This window comes from Lepus europaeus, chromosome 7, assembly GCF_033115175.1.
Source record: "Lepus europaeus isolate LE1 chromosome 7, mLepTim1.pri, whole genome shotgun sequence".
In the NCBI taxonomy this organism is placed as follows: domain Eukaryota; kingdom Metazoa; phylum Chordata; class Mammalia; order Lagomorpha; family Leporidae; genus Lepus; species Lepus europaeus.
This window is the reverse complement of record NC_084833.1, coordinates 34052910-34074412: the sequence shown is the minus strand read 5'-3', so window position 1 is coordinate 34074412 and position 21503 is coordinate 34052910. Positions and strand designations below refer to the sequence as shown.

Below are 21503 nucleotides of genomic sequence, written 5' to 3'. Positions count from 1 at the left end.
TCATATGGGCATCACATTTCTGCATATTGTATTTAAATTTGATTTTTTTTAACATATAAAATGTGTTGAAAATAAACAGATGCACTTTTGTGGGTAGAACTTTCATTTTTAAAGAAGTTACTTTAAATTAGAGTAGTACTTTCTCGCCTGGCCTAACATAGAAGCACATGTTAGTAAAATATAAAGATAACTTAGAGTTATAGAGTCTCAATAGGAATACTACTGGCATGCTCCAAGGGCTTATATATAAAATACAAAAATGCATATGCTTAGTAAACTTTTCTAAGCAAATATAAGCTTGAATAGATTTAAAGCCATGATAAAATCTGACAAATGTGAGTAAATTTTTATTACTCGAGGGGTAATCTAATGTTCTTTAGCCATAAGATTTAGATCTTTTAAATTCCCTAAGGAGCCATATACTAAATTTAAAACTTTTTCACCATGGTTATAGTAACTTTTAGGATAATAGCATTCTGACATTTTATTTATAGATCTCTTTATTCAAAGATAGCTTTATCCACTAACTGTGATCAGTTCTGAGGATATACATGCTCTCTGCCCTTAAGCAGTTGCCAGTTGGGTGGACATCTTTCCTGTTGTATTATTCTTGGGAGAAGATGATACAAATTCACAAAGTGAAAACTGAAATTAAGATAAAATTCAGTTTTCTGGTTAATATCAGTACATGAATTGCCAGTTTCATGTGACTTATAGTTTGAAAAACTATATCAATATTTCATATTTTATTTATCTTAAAGAAATATATTATCATAATTTATGTAAAATGAGGGATTGACTGTTAGCTATGAAGTTGCACTGACACATGAAAATGATCTGTATTTCAGCACAGCCCAATACATTTCCATTAAAGCATTATTTTTTTTAAAGATTTTTATTTATTTATTTGACAAGTAGAGTTATAGACAGTGAGAGAGAGAAACAGAGAGAAAGGTCTCCCTTCAGTTGGTTCACTCCCCAAATGGCCACAACAGCCAGAGCTAAGCAGATCTGAAGCCAGGAGCCAGGTGCTTCTTCCTGGTCTCCCATGCTGGTGCAGGGGCCCAAGCACTTGGGCCATCCTCCACTGCCCTCCTGTGCCACAACAGAGAGCTGGACTGGAAGAGGAGCAACTGGGACTAGAACCTGGCACCCATATGGGATGCCGGTGCCACAGGCGGAGGATTAACCTAGTGCGCCACGGCGCCGGCCTCCCATTAAAGCATTATGACAATCACTGTTTTTTATTTTTTTTTTTTAAGGAGCATACTTCTAGGTTTGGTATTGACAGCCTTGAAATCCAGCAATTTTGTTTCTTAATTTCTTCATTCAACAGTTGAAATGTGGAACTTTTTCAGCACTGTAAGGGAGTGTATTATAATATCAAATTATTTGGCGATTTTTTTAAAAAGATTTATTTATTTATTTCAAAGGCAGATTTACAGAGAGAGAGAGAAAATCTTCCATCGCTGGTTCACTCCCCAAATGGTTGCAACAGCTGGGGCTGGACTATGCCGATGCCATGAGCCAGAAGCTCCATCCAGGTTTCCCAGGTGGTGGCAGGGACCCAAGGAACTTGGCCACCTTCCACTGCTTTCTCAGGTATGTTAGCAAGAAGCAAGATTGCAAGTGAAGTAGCCAAGACTCAAACTGGAGCCCATATGGGATGCTGGCATCACAGGTGGCAGCTTAACCTGCTACACCATGACACCAGCCCCTGGTGATTATTTGAACACAACTGTATGAAAATATTTATGTGTGGATCAATGTATGGTAAATCACTTAGATTATGTTTCAAATTATAATCAGTGAGACTAAAATGGTGACTCCATTTTCAATCCTCAAATTAGCCAAAATAACATGTGTGATATGTTTCTAATCTAACTGGAAAGCTGCTGAGCTGAGAGTCGGACACTCTGGGTTCCAGTACCTGTTTGGATACTACCTAGCATTTTGGTTTTGACCAGCTCAGTGCACCTCTCTGTAGCCCACATTTTAAAAGATTTATTTATTTAATCATTCATTCATTCATTCATTCAGAGCCACCGAGAGAAAGGGAGGGAGACACAGAGACATTTGGTTCACTCCCCAAAAACCTGCAACAACTGGCGTTGGCCAGTTCAAAATCAGGAGCCACGAATTCCATCTAGGTATCCCATGTGAATGGCAGGGCCCCACGCACTCCAGGCACCATCTGTTTCCTTCTAGGATGCCCTAGCAGGATGCTGGATAGGAAGCAGTGTAGCTGGACAGGGACCCACACTCTAATATGAGATGCAGGCATCCTAAGTGAGAGATTAATCTACTGTGCCAGGATGCCCAACCCAATTTCACAGCTTTAAATATCTGGCCCTTCCTTTTCTGACTGCTCTTGTCATTCTAGTTGATTGTTTCCAAAAGTGTCATGCACAAACCATATGCAGCCAACCTCCCCACAGTTGGTATAATTGAAATCACTTTCAACACCTGTTCATGTGGACTTCTGTAGGGCTAGATCTTCAGAATGAAAATCCCTAAGGATAAGGATCTGAAGATCCATATTGTTATCAAGCACTCACTTCAACACACCCAATATTTCTTTGCATTCCCTTATATAAAATGGATGTGTCCTGAGCCAGTTTGGACTCCTGCCTTTCTGTGCTCTTCCCAGATCTGAAAGTACCTTGCCTAAGAAAACAGTGTTACCTGATAGCTCATATTCCCAACCTTTGATGTTCCTGTCAAAACTCAGAGGCAGGAGGAAAAGTCTTGTTTAACATCCTGTTACACTTAATTTAATTCATTTGTCCTACCTTTTTAAGGTTTCTAAATATTAATGAATACATGATTAGTTAATTTATGCATGATTAACTTCATCATACTGCAGATTTTTTTTAACTTAGATTTAGCTCAGAAGATATGATTCCTTAACAAAATTCTCCAGTCATTTCAGAAGTAGGTGCTTGAGGTTCCTAATTCTCCATGATATCTTTTTCTGTGATATATTTTTCTATACTATCTCTTCATCTTTATATTTAATCAAATTTAACTGTCTCACAAATTTTGGGGGAGGCAGAAATTTCTATAATATTCTTATTAATTGCTTTTGTTCTCTAAAATTTTAATTATATATATTTATATATATTTAATCAATTAATTCTTTATTTTCATTTTATTTGAAGGGGGAGGCAACCACTCTTCCATATGATAGTTCATTTCCCCAATGCCTGCAATAGCCAGGGCTGGACTAGGCCAAAGCTAGGAGCCAGGAATTCAATCCAGGTCTTTAACATGAGTGACAGGGACCCAAGTACTTGAGCCATCAAGAAAAAGAAAGCATACAGAAAATAACATTTCTACACAATTAGAAATAAATCAATGTTCTTTCTCATTGTTCATTTTTTTAATCCATTTTTTAAATGTTTGATTGCAGCTTCCCAAGTCAGAAAAAAATAGAGAACACCTCCAGCCCCTTACAAGACAGCAATTTTCTGTTCTCATAATTTTTCTTTCACAGTTTAATATTTCATATTCATAAGATAAAGGGTTAAGAATACACACAGAAATTTAAGTTTTCTAATTACAAACAAATAGATATGGAGAAATGAGTTCTGATAATCATAGTGTAAAGCAGCAGCTTGTTTACAACACAGGTACATACTGAAGGTCAACATTTCACTTTTTAAAATTTTTTTAAAGATTTATTTATTTGGGCAGGCACCGTGGCTCACTAGGCTAATCCTCCGCCTGTGGTATGGCACCCCAGGTTCTAGTTGGGGCACTGTTTCTGTCCCTGTTGCTCCTCCTCCAGTCCAGCTCTCTGCTGTGGCCCGGGAGTGCAGTGGAGGATGGCCCAAGTGCCTGGGTCCCTGCACCCACATGGGAGACCAGGAGGAAGCACCTGGCTCTTGGCTTCAGATTGGCACAGCGTGCCGGCTGTGGTGGCCATTTGGGGAGTGAAGCAACGGAAGGAAGACCTTTTTCTCTGTCTCTATCTCACTGTCTAACTCTGCCTGTCAAAAAAAATGAAAATAAAAAAAGTTTTAAAAATATTTATTTGATAGGCAGAATTACAGAAAGAGGTAGAGACAAAGAGAAAGAGATCTTCCATCCACTCCCCAAATGTGAGCTGTGTCAATCTGAAGTTGGGAGCCAGGAGCTTCTGGGTCTCCCATGCAGATGCAGGGCCCAAGGACTTGGGCCATCTTCTACTGCTTTCTCAGGCCATAGCAGAGAGCTGGATTGGAAGTGGAGTAGCCAGGACTCTATCTGGTGCCCATGTGGGATGCCAGCACTATAGGTGGTGGCTTAGCCAACTATGCCACAGTGCCAGATCCTAAAATATTTTTAAAACACTTAAAAACTAAATGTCATGAATTTTCAAGCTTATTTTAGATTTATGTTAATATTGATATAATGAACACAAACTTAAACACTTAATAAATATTCTAGGGTCCAGTGTTTTGGCACATCAAGTTAAGTCACCACTTATGATGCCAGTTCTGAGTCCCAGATGCTCTGTTTCCAATCTAGCTTCCTGCTACTGGCCTGGGGAAGCATCAAATGATGTCCAAAGTACTTAGGCCCCTGCCAGCCATTGGGGAGACCTGCAGTTCCTGGCTTCTGATTTCGGCCTGGCATAGCCCTGGCAGTTGCAAGCATTTGAGAGTAAACAAGCAGAAAGAAGATCTTTCTCTCTCTCTCTGTTACCTGGCCTTCCTAGCAAATACATCTCTAAAAATAAATAAAAATAAAAAGAGAAGGGCTTATTAAAAAATAAATATTGAAGCCAGAAACCATCGCAATTGGACAGTTCAGAATTCTTAAAATTATCATGTATTATTGAGCTAAATAACCCATACGTATTACCTTTTCTGTAGGACTAATTTATATCCTTCTAGTGATGTTCCCTCCGCAGCACTGATTCTGACTGGATGACCAATAGCAAGGCAGCCCTGAGTTATCGCTCTGCTCAGGATCATTCCAGCCTTCCAATGAATAGAGAGGGGGGAGAAAGGTCTAAATAAGTTAAAAGAACCAGAAAATTCAACAATGTGTCACAAATAGTGAGGTCATTATGCCTGGATAACCCTGGATATTAACAGTTGCTGAAAGTGAAACACTACCCACAACTTAGCAGTCAGTGAGCCCTGCTCAGATGCAGTGATCCTCTGTCCGACAAGGGTGGCATTTTACAGTTCAGTGCAAAATAAAACAGACCTTGATATCTTCATTTGTCTTTTTTTTTTTGTGCATATTTCACAGTGCAGTGATTTGGGGTCCATCACGTGTCACTTGCCAGAGTTATAACTACAGAGCTTACTTGAAATATGTATGCACAGGAAAAAAAAAGTTCAGTGAACTGAAAAGATTGAAACAAATCCTTAACCTTTGTATCAATTTAAAGTTTCACTCTGGGTCTAAATATCATGGGTTAAGCATTTTAAGGTGGTTTGTGAACTGCATTTATTTTAAATGTTAGGATTCTCTGCCAAGGAAATTAGTGGGGAATATTATTTTAATAACATTTAACCATTTTATAACTTCATGATCACCATAACCTGTTAAGTAAGTAACAACCACTGAGAAATCCATCTGTACCTCTTGGGGACTTAAGCCATGTAAAATTCTCTGTAAAAGACTTTAGATCTAAAAGAAGGAGTTCAATCTAAAGGGATTCTCAAAATTATTTCCTTCTTAACATATAACTTTTATTTCTCAGGTTTTTATTGTATGGACATATGGAAACATTTCTAAAAATGTCTTTATAATAAGTACTGTCATTCTAATGAGTATATGAACATACTTGTCAATACAATTATAAGAACTGCTTAGGGCAAGCAAAATTAGCAACCATTTATTAAGCACTGTATACCAGATACAATGTTTGAACTTCACACTTGCATTCTCATTTTATCATCACAGCAACTGTGTAAGGCAGGTATGACTAACTACATTTTATAGTGGTGCAGTGTAGATAAGTAACTTTCCTAATCTCACATAAAGGGTCCCAACTCTGATCTAACTCCAACACTTTACTCCTGGTAAAAAATTCTATTATTCTGCGAGTGAGATCCCAGTGGAAAGAACAGGGCCATCAAGGAAGGAGGTGCTTTTCTCTGAAGGGAGGAGAGAACTTCCACTTTGACTATGACCCTATCAGAATAAGATCAAAGTCGGCGAACCCTAAAGGCTTCCATAGCCTTGGCAACTCATGACTAGAGCCTGGGGAGATTACTGACGCCATGAACAGGAGTGTCAAATTGTTAAGTCAACAACAGGAGTCACTGTGTACTTATGTCTCATGTGGGCTCTGTCCTTAATGGGTTGTCCAATGTGAAGTGATGCTATAACTAGTACTAAAACAGTATTTTTACACTTTGTGTTTCTGTGTGGGTACAAACTGATGAAATCTTTACTTAGTATACACTGAATCGATCTTCTGTATATAAAGATAATTGAAAATGAAAAAAAAAAACCCTAGTGTTAAATTGGAAATTGCATAGAAAATTAATCAATTTTTTTAAAATATCATGTAGGATCTCTTGTCTTTAATGTGCTGTACACTGTTATTTAATGCTATAACTAGTACTCCAACAGTATTTTTTTCACTTTGTGCTACTATGTGGGGGCAAACTGTTGAAATCTTTACTTAATATATACTAGGCTGATCTTCTGTATATAAAGAGAATTGAGACTGAATCTTGATGTGAATGAAAAGGGAGAGGGAGTGGGGAAAGGGAGGGTTGCGGGTGGGAGGGAAGTTATGGGTGGGGGGAGCCCTTGTAATCCATAAGCTGTACACTGGAAATTTATATTCATTAAATAAAAATTTTTTAAAAATTTCTATTACTTTTGAAAAACGTTTAGACAAGTATGGGTTTATTAAGCTAGGAATGGACATTCCTTATCAAATGGTCCAACTCTTACCAGATGAAGTCTAAAGCAGGTATTGTGTGTGACTTGACTTTTGCCACACAGTGCTAAGAGAAGTTCTTCCATCAGCCGAGTAGATTGGCCAAATACAGAGCCGTGTTTTACACTACAGTGAAAAGGCTTTTACGTTTTGAAGGCAAACAGACCAAGAATCCTTCCCCTGCTACTTACTAACTCATATAATGAAAACACGCTCAGTTCTGTTAAGAATACATGAAATATGTGGTCAATCCTAGAGAGGGTTCCATGTACTGCTGAGAAGAATGTAAAGTCCTTAGATGTAGGATGAAATGTTCTGTAGATATCTGTTAGATCCATTTGGGCTATAGTGTCATTTAAATCTACTGTCTCCTTGTTGATCTTCTGTCCTGATGATCTGTCTATCTCTGAGAGTGGAGTATTGAAGTCCCCCAGTACTATTGTATTGGGGTCTAAGTCTCCCTTTAAGTCCCTTAACAAGTCTTTTAAATAAGCTGGTGCCCTGTAATTAGGTGCATATACGTTGATAATCGTTATATCTTCCTGTTGAATGGATCCCTTAATCATTAAATAGTGCCCCTCTTTGTCTCTCCTAACAGTTTTTGTGGTGAAGTTTATGTTGTCCGATATTAAGATGGCTACGCCTGCTCTCTTTTCATTTCAATGTGGTAAGCCTGGGCTTCAGCAGAAGTCAGCTTGTGAAGAGCCCTGGCAGCTCTGCCAAGAGTTGGATCACTGGAAATGGACCTGCCCTGGAGTCGAAGGATGCCCAGGTCAGAGCCACAGATCTTATTGGCTCTAAGCTGAAAAGCCCTTCACTCAGCCCAACTTCCAAAGTGACCACTGCAGTTGAGGGGACAGCCAAGTAGGGTCAGCAACATTGCAGGCAGAACTGTAAATTTCTTGTTAGAGATGCCCCCTGCCTTTACCTGGCCAGCTCTCCTCCCAGGCCAGCCAAGTAATGAAAGTCAACAGAGTGCCTTCCCCTAGGAGGTTCACACCTCCCTTAGGATATACCCCATGTGAAGAGATAGATAGGTCTGGGCCTCTTAACTTACAAGGCCTAAAGCCCACCAGATTATTATCAAGCCCCTTCTATCAGTTCTATTTGCCTCTCAACCAGAAAAATTACTTGTAGCTTAAACAGCACCTTTCTTAGCTCCTCTAATAATGACTCTGTCCTTTGTTCTAGACCCTGTCTAGTGCACTTGGGCCTCATTCCTTTGTAATCATAACCTCTACTCTACCACCAATGGCTCTACTCCCAACCTGTGTGTACTGATGGTCCTCTTCCCCACTTAATGCTGTATAATTGTTCAGACCTGGTTAAGGCCACTCTTAGGATCATTGGTTACTATCCTCAACCTGTCTTTTATGACCTTGTCTAAATATGATCAGAGTCGGGGAACTTGGAAGGCTTCCATAGCCTTGGCAACTCATGACGACAGCCTAGGGTGGTTACTGGCGCCATAAACTAGAGTGTCAATTTGTTGGGTCAACAACAGGAGCCACTGTGCGCTTGCTCCTGATGTGGGATCTCTGTCCTTAATGTACTGTACATTTTGATTTAATGCTATAACTAGTACTCAAACAGTATGTTTCACTTTGTGTTTCTATGTGGGTGCAAACTGTTGAAGTATTTATACTAAATTGATCTTCTGTATATAAATAGAATTGAAAATGAATCTTGATGTGAATGGAAGGGGAGAGGGGGCGGGAGAGGGGAGGGTTGCGGGTGGGAGGGAAATTATGGGAAGGGGAAGCCATTGTAATCCATAAGCTGTATACTGGAAATTTATATTCATTAAATAAAAGTTAAAAAAAATTAAAAAAAAATACACATAATTGTAAGCAAAAAAAAAAAAAAAAAAAAAAGAATACATGAAATAACAAATGTGTAAAAGGCGCCTGGCATATAGCAGATGTTCAAAAACTAGATGGTATTGTTATTAAATCAGCAACAAGTACAATGTAAAAACAGCTAGGACAAATAGGGTCTCTGGATTGGAAGCACATTTCAGGATTATCTAACCTCATTCTACTTTGTCACATGAAATAAATATTATCTCTTAGTAGTGTCTTCATATTACAATGATTATTATTCTATATGTTTACTTTTAATGCTCAGAGAATCAAAGAACAATAGTTAAGGCAATCCAAAATGTCATCTAAGAAAACAGTTTTAATCTCTCCTTCTCTCCAAAGCAGATAGGAGCAAACTTGACTAGGTGACTCCACATCCACGGAGGTGCTATGAAGCAGCAATATCATCTACCATGAGGTGGCAAAAGGAAGGATAAGAAGGGTATTTATTAGCCATACCATAAATGCAGACAAATACATATTTAAAAAGTGTGGTTCTTATTTAAGTCAGACTCAATAGTATGATAATAAATTCTAAAAATTAAATATTGCCAATGCACAGGTATAAAATGAGTTAGGCTTGTTCATATTTTATACTCAGTGGTTTCTTTTAAATCTTTGTCTTTGCTAAATCCATATGGTGAGTCACGACTTGGTGCTATCTTACCAGGCTCAATGAAGCTGAGCTGGTGAGGCTCAATCAAGACTAAGGAGTAAAAGCAAATGACGTAAACCTCATGAAAATGATGAGTCTGGATTATAAATAAATTCTATGCTTAATTTAAATATACTTGGAGGTAAGAATTAACCAACATGTCTAGAAGTGAACTAAATGCTCATCTGGAAAATTATACTTGCAGGGATCATTTCTGTAGTTCGCTAAATGCTCACTTGGGGATCTACAGAAGGCTTCTGGGATTAGGCAATACCAAAGCAGTGAAAGCATTTGTGACAACTAACAGTGGACCACACTTTTCATTTATTCTTACGTGCACAAGGGCACCAGGTGCTGGAGCAGCACAGGGAGCCAGCCAGCAATGGGAAGTCACTCAATAAGAGCAGACATTCTTAGGTACCTTCGTGATCAGCCACACACTGGCTGCAGGCCACAGGGTTGACAGTGCTATTGGACTCCCGCTGCTCACTTGACTGCTGGAGGAACTCCGCTTTCCAATGGAAATGGAGGCATGAAGGATGATACTGGGATCCACCTATATGAGAGAATGCATTTTTAACTCACAGCTTAGTAGTTAATCTTCCTCAACACACTTACCCCAAACAAGCTACCCGTGAACATTATGTGTTTCAGTTGAGGTCTCTTTTCAAAAAATAATGTTCAATCTCTAAATCAATTCAGTCAATATTTGTTGAGTACCATCTCTGCTATCAAAGACCTTAGACTGTGTGGTATAGGATATTATAAAATAGCTTTCCTATCCTAAAGAAAATACAGAGTAGAGGCAATAATACACCCTCAACACACACGCACACTCACTTGCACACTATTTTAGGTTAAGCTCCATATGAATTATTACAAATGGTGTTATAGGCATGCAAAAAGAAAGGTAAGTTCACTTCTGCTATAGCAGTGAAAATGTAGAGCATCCTCATAGAGGTAAATGTTAACTAAGTCTTGAAGAATGGAGACAGTTTGACAGAAATAATAAAAAATTAAAAGGTATTTCTGGCCGGCACTGCAGCTCACTAGGCTAATCCTCCGCCTTGCGGCGCCGGCACACTGGGTTCTAGTCCCGGTCGGGGCACTGATCCTGTCCCGGTTGCCCCTCTTCCAGGCCATCTCTCTGCTGTGGCCAGGGAGTACAGTGGAGGATGGCCCAAGTGCTTGGGCCCTGCACCCCATGGGAGACCAGGAGAAGCGCCTGGCTCCTGCCATCGGATCAGCATGGTGCGCTGGCCGCAGCGCACCTGCCGCGGCGGCCATTGGAGGGTGAACCAACGGCAAAAGGAAGACCTTTCTCTCTGTCTCTCTCTCACTGTCCACTCTGCCTGTCAAAAAAATAAAAAAAAAAAAATTAAAAGGTATTTCAAGCAAAGGCAGGAACTTTTAATCAAAGTGTCTTAGGATTTATTGGTAGACTCAAAAGCTAATTTTTTTTTGGCAGGCAGAGTGGACAGTGAGAGAGAAAGAGACAGAGAGAAAGGTCTTCCTTTGCCATTGTTTCACCCTTCAATGGCCGCTGTGACCAGCGCGCTGTGGCCGGCGCACCGTGCCTATCTGAAGGCAGGAGCCAGGTACTTATCCTGATCTCCCATGTGGTGCAGGGCCCAAGCACTTGGGCCATCCTCCACTGCCCTCCCGGGCCACAGCAGAGAGCTGGCCTGAAAGAGGGGCAACCGGGACAGAATCCAGTGCCCCGACCAGGACTAGAACCCGGTGTGCCGGCGCCGCAAGGTGGAAGATTAGCCTATTGAGCCGCGGCACTGGCCTCAAAAGCTAAATTTGATCAAACTGCAGGCAGTGTCAAGCCTAAAGCTAGGGAGTTAGGTAGACAGTAGGAGCCAGAAAAGTTTTCAAGGAGGAAGGACTAGATTACAACAGATTTTAGTAAGGTTCAATCTGACAATAGTAGACATTAAGGATTACAGAATGAAGACATCAAAGGCAGAGAAAACAGCTGGAGTCCGTACAATCTTCTAAGAATAAAGAAATATGAGCTGAGACTGTAGAGACTGTGGGGCTGGACAGGAGGGGACTGATGGGGAAATGTTTCATCTATCTATCCCATGTTTATTGTCAGATTATATATGCCAAATATTGTGCATCTTTTAGCATTTCTCTCTGAGACTTAATTGCCAAATTATCAGGTGCTCATATCACTTATAGGAATTGAACTGTATCACACTAAACAAACTTTATTTTCTAGTTTTCAAAATAAATTTCTACTGAAGTTTTATTTGAGATTTAGTTATTAATTTGAAAGTCAGAGTTACAGAGAGAGAAGGAAAGACAGAGACAGAAAGAACCTCAATTCATTTCCCAAGTGACCATAATAGCCAGGGCCAAGCCAGGCCAAACCTAGGAGACAAGAGTTTCATTCGCGTTTCCCATGTGGGTGGAAGATGCCCAAACACTTGGGCTATCTTCCACTGCTTTCCCCAGACCATTAGCAAGGAGCTAGATTGGAAGTGGAGCAGCCAAGACATGAATTGGTACCCACATGGGATGCCTGCATCCCAAGCAGCAGCTTTACACACTATACCACAACACCAGCCCTCTAAACAAACTTTATATCTCCTAAATTATATTATTACTTTCCCTGAGTAATTCCTATAAGTTTTTAAGTATCAACAGTTATTTGTATAGAATTATAGAAATACACCAGTTGGGGGCTGGCGCTGCAGCACAGTAGGTTAATCCTCTGCCTGTGGCACTGGCATCCCATACGGGCACGGGATCTAGTCCTGGTTGCTCCACTTCTGATCCAGCTCTCTGCTGTGGCCTCAGAAAGCAGTAGAAGATGGCCCAAGTGCTTGAGTCCCTGCACCCATCCAGGAGACCCAGAGGAAGCTCCTGGCTCCTGGCTTCAGATTGGTTCAGCTCTGTCTGTTGCGGCCAACTGGGGAGTGAACCAAAAGATGGAAGACCTTTCTCTCTCTCCTTCTCACTGTCTGTAACTCTACCTCTCAAATAAATAAATAAATAAAATCGTTAAAACAATTAAAAAGCAGAAATATGCCAGTTTATGCGTTAAGCCCAATAAATGATGTTGCTTCAATAACAATTTAAGGTATTTTCTAACATTAAAAGTTCATTCTATATCTGTTAGTACTTGATATTTATTAAGTAAAAATTATTTTTTAAAAATCCACAAATTAACTAGTGATTTAAAAGGCAATAACATAGGGGTACAACAACTATATTTGATCATTATTCTACAATGGAATATAGTAATTTTTCTAGAAGAAAAAAATTTGTTATATCACTCATATGTGAAAACAAAAGGCTTAAAAATACAGCAACCTCTCCACATAAGCAGATTTGACTTAGCTCTTTGTATACTCCCCAGTTAGCCAGTTGTGGCTGCATTCTGGAGGGGCATCCCCCACAGCTTTTGAACAATAATAAACTATATTCTACTAATCCATCCGCCGCAGGACTCAGCATTTCAAGTAGCTCTCTTACTCAACCTCCTAACTCCAAGTTGCCATCACACGCAGAACTCCCCTCTGCAACTGGGCAGAAGATTGTTTTGACTGGAATTAGTCAGACAGAAGAACCGTACTGCCAACTGCTTCTTTGTACAGCACCTGCTGCCAGCGCCTAAATTCTTGTTATCTCCACAACATGGTTTAATCTTTTAACAGTTGGCTTATTGGTGAAGAGCAAAGGGGTCCTTTGTCTCTGCCTTGGGCTGGCACCCAGTACTAACACCATGCTGTTCTTCAAGAGATATTTTGCTGGACAGTTCCCAAGTGATTCTACACAGAGCAGACACATCCAGACCCACTAACTCAGCTTCCTTTCGTGTTATTAAAAAAAAAAAAAAAAAAAAAAATCTTGCCAAGTCTGAGGTTCTAATATGCTTAAGACTCATGATTTTATTTTTTTCTAATATGCTAAGACTGGTGATTTCATTTTTTCTTGGTATGCATTTAAAGCACTTACTTCAGGAAATACATTGTCAACACTCTGTAATTTATACAAAAAGACATGAATTTCTCAGGAGGCACATGGCAAAAGGCCATTGTGGAATACAGCCTGATGAAAATAACAATTTTTCAAAAACTAGTTACAGAAAAGGGAAGCAAAACCATCCCAAGGCTGGGATGCTGCTAAAACCTCCAAGCAAAATCGAGGCCTGGACCCTGGTGCTGGAGGCAAATAGTTCCTTTAAAATCTTAGTTTTGGCAAAGGCTCTCTTTTAATTTAATCTGATAGTTCAGCTTTAGCTCAAATGTTTATCAGGGTAGGGAGATAAAAAGTGTAAAAAACTGAATTCAGAAAAAATAGTGCTCTGATAGCTTGCAACATAATATGCCATACACAAGATACTTCAAAACTATTTGTGGAAAATAAAAATAAAAGATAAGTATATTTTGGTGCAAAAGGGTTGTAACTAATGCCTAGTTTTTTAATAATCTGTATGTTTCATGAACTTTTTGAAGACCTCTGGTATGCAAAGTTTTAAAAAAATTGTTCCAGAGAAAGCTTTTCTAATCCAATTTTCCATGAACATCTGAAGTACCCTCATAAATGTATGTGTGTGCATCTGTATGCATGCGTGCGCCTCTCCATAAAACCATTTATGTTGAGAATATTATCTAAACAATACTTTCATATATGTCATTTGAAAAATTTCAAGTTCTGTTGTGAATTTTTTAAAAATTCTCTGTTATTCTTTTAAATACCTATGTACACAGTTGCCTTTAAGTAGCATTACAGTTTTGCTTGTCTGAATAAACTGCTGGTATAGAAGTCATATATACATGCTGGAGCAGTTAAAACTTCTTGTTTACTGTTTTTGTCCAATTGACTATTAATAGTGGTGTGGTCTTCAATATTATTATGTAAATTCAAAGTAATAAGAGAACTGTTATGGTCTTTTCTTACATATCTACCACGGAACAGATGACAAGACAATGAATTTTTTTCTTGATAGGAGAAGCTCATAGATCAAAACTGTCATTCTGTGCAAATTGTTAATTCATTATGTAAAAATTATATAGTATTATCATTTTTGATAATGTACTTAAGACCAAGCGAAAGAACTCTATATACAAATTAAAGTCACAACTATAAGAAATGTTTTAAAAAACTCTTTCCTTGTGTCTTAGCTAGCTGCTCCCTTCTCAATTGTTTCCTTTCTCTAATTCAATAGCTGAACAGTTCAACCACATCTAAGACCAAGAAATGGCAAAGTATCAAGTGAGAAAATATAAACTAAGACATAACTATGCAACCAAACAAGACAAAAGAAGTACGGTCTAGGTGTGCACCTTCAAATAGTTTTCAATTATTGGTCTGAAAACAAGGGAGGGACTTGGGATTTTATTTAAAGTCCTACATCCTATGTTAATGGCAATTGGTTCAAAATTCAAACTAAATTTTTGTCTTTTCCTCTGCATATAAATAATGTATAAAGAACATTATTTTTCTCAATGAATTGCTTTCCAAAGAAATAAGAAAGTAAAGAATTGTTTGCCTTTTCCCAGCCTCCTTTGTGACAGAAAGAATAATGTCAGGATAATACACCAATTCAACAGTTACAGTTACATTCTGATAGCATCCATAACAGCTGCGTGTACAAACTAATTTGTAACAAGTATGCTGTAATTCTAAAATCGTAACTTGGTGTTTCTCTTGCTATTCCCATGAGGAAAGTCATTTCTAATGTCTGTGAAAAGTCTAGGATCAAAATTAATTTCCTTTCCATTTAACAGACTAGATGACTTGTCAAAGACTCAAGGTCATTTTCCTGATGTATTTTCCCATAACCAGGCTTTCCTCAGCCGACTGTCCTCAAATATTTTTTTTTCTTTTATATTAACTACCAAGAAGTTTAAATTGCATCCATTTAATGGAAACATTTAATTTTATTGCCCATAAATGGAGCCCATCTAAAAATGTTGCCAATTTAAGAAACAATGGAGAGCTATTGAAAGATGTATTGGCCAAATTGTCAATCTGTACTAGGATCCAGATCTGGTTTTGAAATGGATAAAAGAGCAACAGGTTGTAATTGCCAGGGTTATATCTGTCTTCTCCATTACAAATGGGGATTATATGTTCCAAATTTTTCTCTGTAGGAAAGGTTTTACTTGTCAATAAGAGATTTAAAAGAACAGTCAGGGGTTGAGCACTGATATCTCTATCTCCAGCCAATTTTAAAACGTATGCATCAAGAATATCGGCTTTTGCCTCCCTTCCTTCAACCCCTGTTGTAATCCTCTTAGTGTCTTCTTTACCTCAATGAGCAGCAAGATTCTACAACAAAATACCCTATAGATATCTGTCACCTCCGCCAGAATCTACCTTTAAAAGTGCTCCTTTACAGGTTATTAAATTACTATTCCCAGAGCACTGACCATATCTCTGTAAATAATGTGAGAGATTTTTCTGAAAGGATTTTAAAGGTTTCACAGCTAAAGGGAGAGCCACATTTCTTAAAAACTTCTCTTTACTAGACAATTTATCAAGTTTTTTCTTTCTCAGAGTGCTATTTTGAACAAACTATAAAGTTATTCAATTTCTTCCAAAAATACAATAATGTACAAATATTTATTTAACATGAATGTTTTCTCACTTTCACTAAATAGTTAGAACCAATTCAAATGACAAAATATCTGTGGACTCACTCAGCAGTAGAAAATGAAGTAACCATATAAAGTCCCAGTCTGACACAAAAGCAAAGAGAAAAATCCCACGTTGGGGTTCCTTGCCTCTGATCTCTCTTTCATGAACATCTTTCTCAGGTTTGAGCTGGTTTGTTTAATGAGTTACTAAACTAGTGAATTCAATTCACTGTAGCTAACTCTGGGCATATAGATAGGGCAGCAAAGATAAGGATGAACAGGAGATCCTTTGCCCTTGAGGAATTTTCAGCCTAGCAGAGAGGGTAAGATGAAACCTTCCTGAGTTATTTCCCTAACACAAAGATCACATCAGATCTTGCCTCTACTCCAGTATTTCCACTGGTTCCCTGTTTTCTACAAAGCAAAAACTAGAATCCCTAATATTGAATGAAGACCCATCACATCTGGTTCCAATATTCCCACAGTGGAATCTACCATTCTCCTTTATATACCCCAGTGTAACTTCGAATGTGCTCAAACTTGTAGTCTGGTTGGCTTCAAACTATGCAAAAAATTTTGTATGAGGAACAGTATCTAGCTCAATGTCATTGTAAATGATGCAGAAGGGTTGCTATGGGGGATTTTCAAGGTCAGAAGTATGATATCTGATTTGGGGATGGAGTAAGGTAAAGATAGACTTCATATATCAGTTAAAAGTCAGATAGGACTAGTGTGATGGGCAGAATTTCAATAGCATTTATTGAATACCAACTATATGCCAGGCTCTATGCTAGGATATGGCACAAGGGTGACAGAGAAGACCAGGGGATGGGGGAGAGAGAAAAAGAGAGAGAGAGAGAGAGAGAGAGAGAGAGAGAGAGAAATGTTGAATTCTAGGCAGAGTGATAGACATGGGCATAATAACAGAAAGCAGGGAGGGCTTTCAGTGAAAAACAAATGAACAGTCTGGCTTGGCTATAACACAAAGAACATATTAGAGAACAGTCAGCCTTGAAATACAGGTTATGGCTAAATTAAAAAAAAATTTATTCATCAAAAATGTATTGTGCACTCGCCCTACATTCATGACGTTGTGCTAGCACCTAGGAATACAAAGATGAGTAAGACATAATGTCCGTGCCCTAAGTATTCTCAGTTTACCTGAGGAGAAAGACACGGAAGCAAGTGCCTTTACCATAACATAAACTCCAAGAATAGTTTGCAAAGGACGAAAAAGAGATCTGAGAACACAAAATAGGACCTGAGAAGGCTTTAAGGAAAAGGCAGAGGTAAAGACTTAAGAGGCAAGGAATAATAATTTCTGAGGGTATATCTCAGGCAAAGAACATCACAAGCCACATGTCAAGTTAACGAAAAAGAAAAATAAGTTATGGTACATAGTTTGTTAGCTCTGACTATAGTGTAGGGTAGAGAAAATTGAGAAGAGGAGAATAAGGGAAAGATAAGTGAGAGTAGGCATAGACTTGGAAGAGAATTGTGAAGACCAATACCACTAAGCTATGAATTTGTTAACTTTAGTAGGTAACATCAGGCATATGAGTTGTTTGAGCAGTAAAATAATGTTACAGTAAAAATAAGGAATGCCAAGAGGATCAGGCCTAGAGCAAATAAATCTTAATGTCAGATGAGTATGAAATATAAAATTTATTAATTACTATACCATTCTACTTTTATTTTATACATTTACTCAAAAACATGGTAAGAAATACTTGATTCTGTTTTTATAATTATAGTATTTAGATTCATATGATTCTTTTGTTTTTTTTGACAGAGTTGGACAGTGAGAGAGAGAGAGAGAGAGATAAAGGTCTTCCTTCTGTTGGTTCACCCCCCAAATGGCCGCCATGGCCGGAACTACACCAATCCAAAGCCAGGAGCCAGGTGCTTCTTCCTGGTCTCCCATGTAGGCATAGGTGCCCAAGCACTTGGGCCATCCTCCACTGCCTTCCCAGGCCACAGCAGAGACCTGGACTGGAAGAAGAGCAACCGGGACTAGAACCCAGCACCCATATGGGATGCAAGCGCCGCAGGTGGAAGATCAACCAAGTAAGCCACGGCGCCAGCCCCAATTCATATGATTCTTCTTTTCTTCCTTTTTTTTTTTTTTTTTTTTTTTTTTTTGGACAGGCAGAGTGGACAGTGAGAGAGAGAGAAAGAAAGATCTTCCTTTTCCGTTGGTTCACCCCATAGTGGCTGCTGCGGCCAGCGCACCACGCTGATCCGAAGCCAGGAGCCAGGTGCTTCTCCTGGTCTCCCATGCGGGTGCAGGGCCCAAGAACTTAGGCCATCCTCCACTGCCTTCCCGGGCCACAGCAGAGAGCTGGACTGGAAGAGGGGCAACCAGGACAGAATCCGGCACCCTGACCGGGACTAGAACCCGGTGTGCTGGCGCCGCAGCAGGCAGAGGATTAACCTACTGAGCCACGGCGCCAGCCTCATACAATTCTTAAAAACAAGTATTTTCAGTTTAAAGTTTGATATAATAGAAAGATTGAAGATGCAGCATGGAGAAATTTGAAAAGAGCACTTTGGGACCACATGTCTTTTTTTTTTTTTTCAATTTTTTTTTTAAGAAAAAACAAATTTCATAAGTACAACTTTAGGAATATAGTTATTCTTCCTACCATACCTGCCCTCCCACCCTCCCTCCTCCTCCCTCTCCCCTTGCCAGTCCCATTCTCCCATTCTCCATTCTTTTGCATTGTATGTTGGAAATAATGGACCCAGATCAGCTGACATGAAGTCCTACTTTACCTGAGCACCTCTATCAAGTAGGTGCCTTTGGTTTTGATTTTATGTATTAAAAATTAAAACATAAGCAGGAGAAATGACAGCAACCTTACAAAGAGTTTGCCAGCTAAGAAAAACAAAAGACGTATTCCTTCTTTGGAGACACGTTTAAAACGTCTTTTATGGTTTAGCTGCAGAAGAAAGAAAAATCTTCTGTACTGTAAGAATAACTAGACCTTCTGGACTGGATTGTCACGAACAGAATTTTCCAAAGAATTCATGTTCCTTTAATACATCGACCTATATAGCAAATAGTACGTATCCTAAAGTACAGAGATAACAGCCATCTTTATGACTTTATAAACAACACTATCTTACTAATATGGTGGTATAAAGAAAATTTGTCAAACAACAGGACTTAAAGGACACAATTTAGATAGAATGTTTTTCAAGTAGGAGTGCTATGTATTATTTCAGTTTTGGCATACTTAAATATCAGAAAGAATAATATTTGCATCAACATTTATAAAAATAATTTATAGTTGAAAAAACCTTAAAAATGCATAAATGCACTTTATCCAGTACATAAAATATACTTTGTAAAGTACAACAAATAAAATCTTACCTTGTTCTGTAGGAAATGGTTGTCCAAATCCACCTTTTCAAAGTGATCAGGTATCTGTTGACTGGCGCAGTTGAAATTAATTGGAAAGCCTTCACAAACTTCCCAACTAGCAAAAAAATGGATCATTAAATTATTTTTGTTAGAATAAAATAATTAGTTATAATACTCTTTACTAGTATAATAATTTATGCCTCTTACACTCTTCTAATGAGGAAAAAACAGTGTATAGTTCATAATCTTTTTTAAACAGAAATCTGTAAAGTGCCTTGCTATCTACAATCAAGAAAAGAAAGGCTTTAAAATGTTACCTTGCAATAATTTATAATATTAGGAGATTCTGTGACAAATTAATTAACAAAAAAAAGATTCAAGAAATGGTGTTTTATCTTTTGGAATCACTGATAGTGGAGATCATCCACATTTTAAAGCTTATATTGTAAATAGACGAGACTACAAATAATAAAGGATATTTTTATACTTATAATTTGTGCTAAGCATGCCAGTTTGATATTTTAGGAGTTATCACAGTCAAGTGAGTACATGGAAAAAATCACAAACTAGAGAGGTTGAGTTTTGTTCTTAGTTCAGCCAAATCACTTATCTTAAGTGAACTAAACTTTACTCTAAAATCAAAATTACTTGGCTCAACACTGATGTATTATGACAAATCATATGGCATGGTACTCAGTAGAAACCAGCCCTGAGGTGTGTAACAGTAATGTTTATCAATGTGTCGAGAAATATAAATAAAAAGATAATTATTAAATTTCAAATGATCCACTTTAGAATATAGAAAGAAAATTCAAATGGAGCACAAAAAGTAAGCAAATTATGTAACAAAATTATTTACATTCAACAGGGGCAGCTTCATATTGTAATACTTAGGGACCTATATCTAATTTGAACAATTTAAATAAAACAGTATCCATTGAACATTGAGAAGCAAAATTAAGAAGGACTACAAGAATTAAAAGTATATATATATAAACTCCTGGCTAAACATTGAAAGGAAAAGGCATAGGCAGATTTAACAGCTTGTGGAAATATGATTAAATACAAAATAAATCTTTTTAAAAATGAAAAATGCCTATAAAAAGAGCTATAATGAAAGTTCTTAAAGAGAAGAAGAAGCAACAGATTCCAAACTTGTTTTGAAAATACAAGCAGTCATTAGGGGTTAAACCTGTTGTTTATCCCAAAGGAAACACCTTGGGTTTGTCTTTCTATACATATTTAGCATAGGATGTCATTAGCTGGACTGAGTGGACCTCATTACACTGTTGTAATGGTTCTCTGGATATGGGCTCTACTTCGGCCTTCTCCTCTGTATAGTAAGGAGAGCTATAATGCTTTCAATGATAAAGTGTTAGGACCTCACAGACAGATCATCTAATCTAACATAGCTTCAGTATCGTGCTACACTGTCCAACAGGGTGTGGCTAGCTACCTGTTCCTACTAAAATCAAAATTAATTTAATTTAAACAAAATTAAAAGTGTAGCTCCTCAGTTATTCATTTCAACTCTTCAACAGTCACACTGTGTTTCCATCATCACAGAAAGTTCTATGGGACTGCGGCAGATGATGGATGAGCACTTGAGTGCTGCTTAGTGTCCCACATGGTTTTCTTTAAGCTAAGGGAAGTTAGCAAGTCTTTCAGAAACCACAAGCACTACTTCATTATACCAGACAACAAGTCAATAAAATAAATAATTGCTTATCTAAGATAATTAAAAGAACATTTTCTTAGTGTTTCAACCCTGTCATCTGGGAAATCCTGAAAAGAGGTGATTCAGATTACTTCAACCAAACACATGCTCATTTACTTGTCATAGCCAGGTAGTAGAACAGTAGTATGATCTGAAAAGATCTTATAGGCAACTGTGACGCCACCTTTGACAAATGCAGTCACTCGGTCAAAGGTCAAACCTAACACAGGGTTCAGTGGAGATCTGAAAAAAAATGGGAAAAACTTAAAAAACTGTTTTCAAAATTATACATACATTGAATTTTTTGCACAAATAAATAGTAAAACATACAATATAAGTGTCTAATAAAGTCTAGAAACAAGTGAATATCTTATCACATAGCACTATCATTAGTATCCTGTACGGATT

General features: G+C 38.1%; 1 protein-coding gene across 1 annotated transcript in view; it reads right to left on the bottom strand.

The window, feature by feature from the left end:
* Nucleotides 1-21503, bottom strand: part of DCDC1 (doublecortin domain containing 1) — a 513960-nt gene that overhangs the window by 216181 nt on the left and 276276 nt on the right. Inside the window, exons 13-16 of the mRNA XM_062198052.1 lie at nt 21213-21338; nt 19388-19493; nt 9834-9968; nt 4849-4967 (exon numbers count right to left, since the gene is read on the bottom strand). Of these exons, the coding sequence (XP_062054036.1) occupies nt 4849-4967; nt 9834-9968; nt 19388-19493; nt 21213-21338 (486 nt within the window). The remainder of the gene's footprint in view (nt 1-4848; nt 4968-9833; nt 9969-19387; nt 19494-21212; nt 21339-21503) is intronic.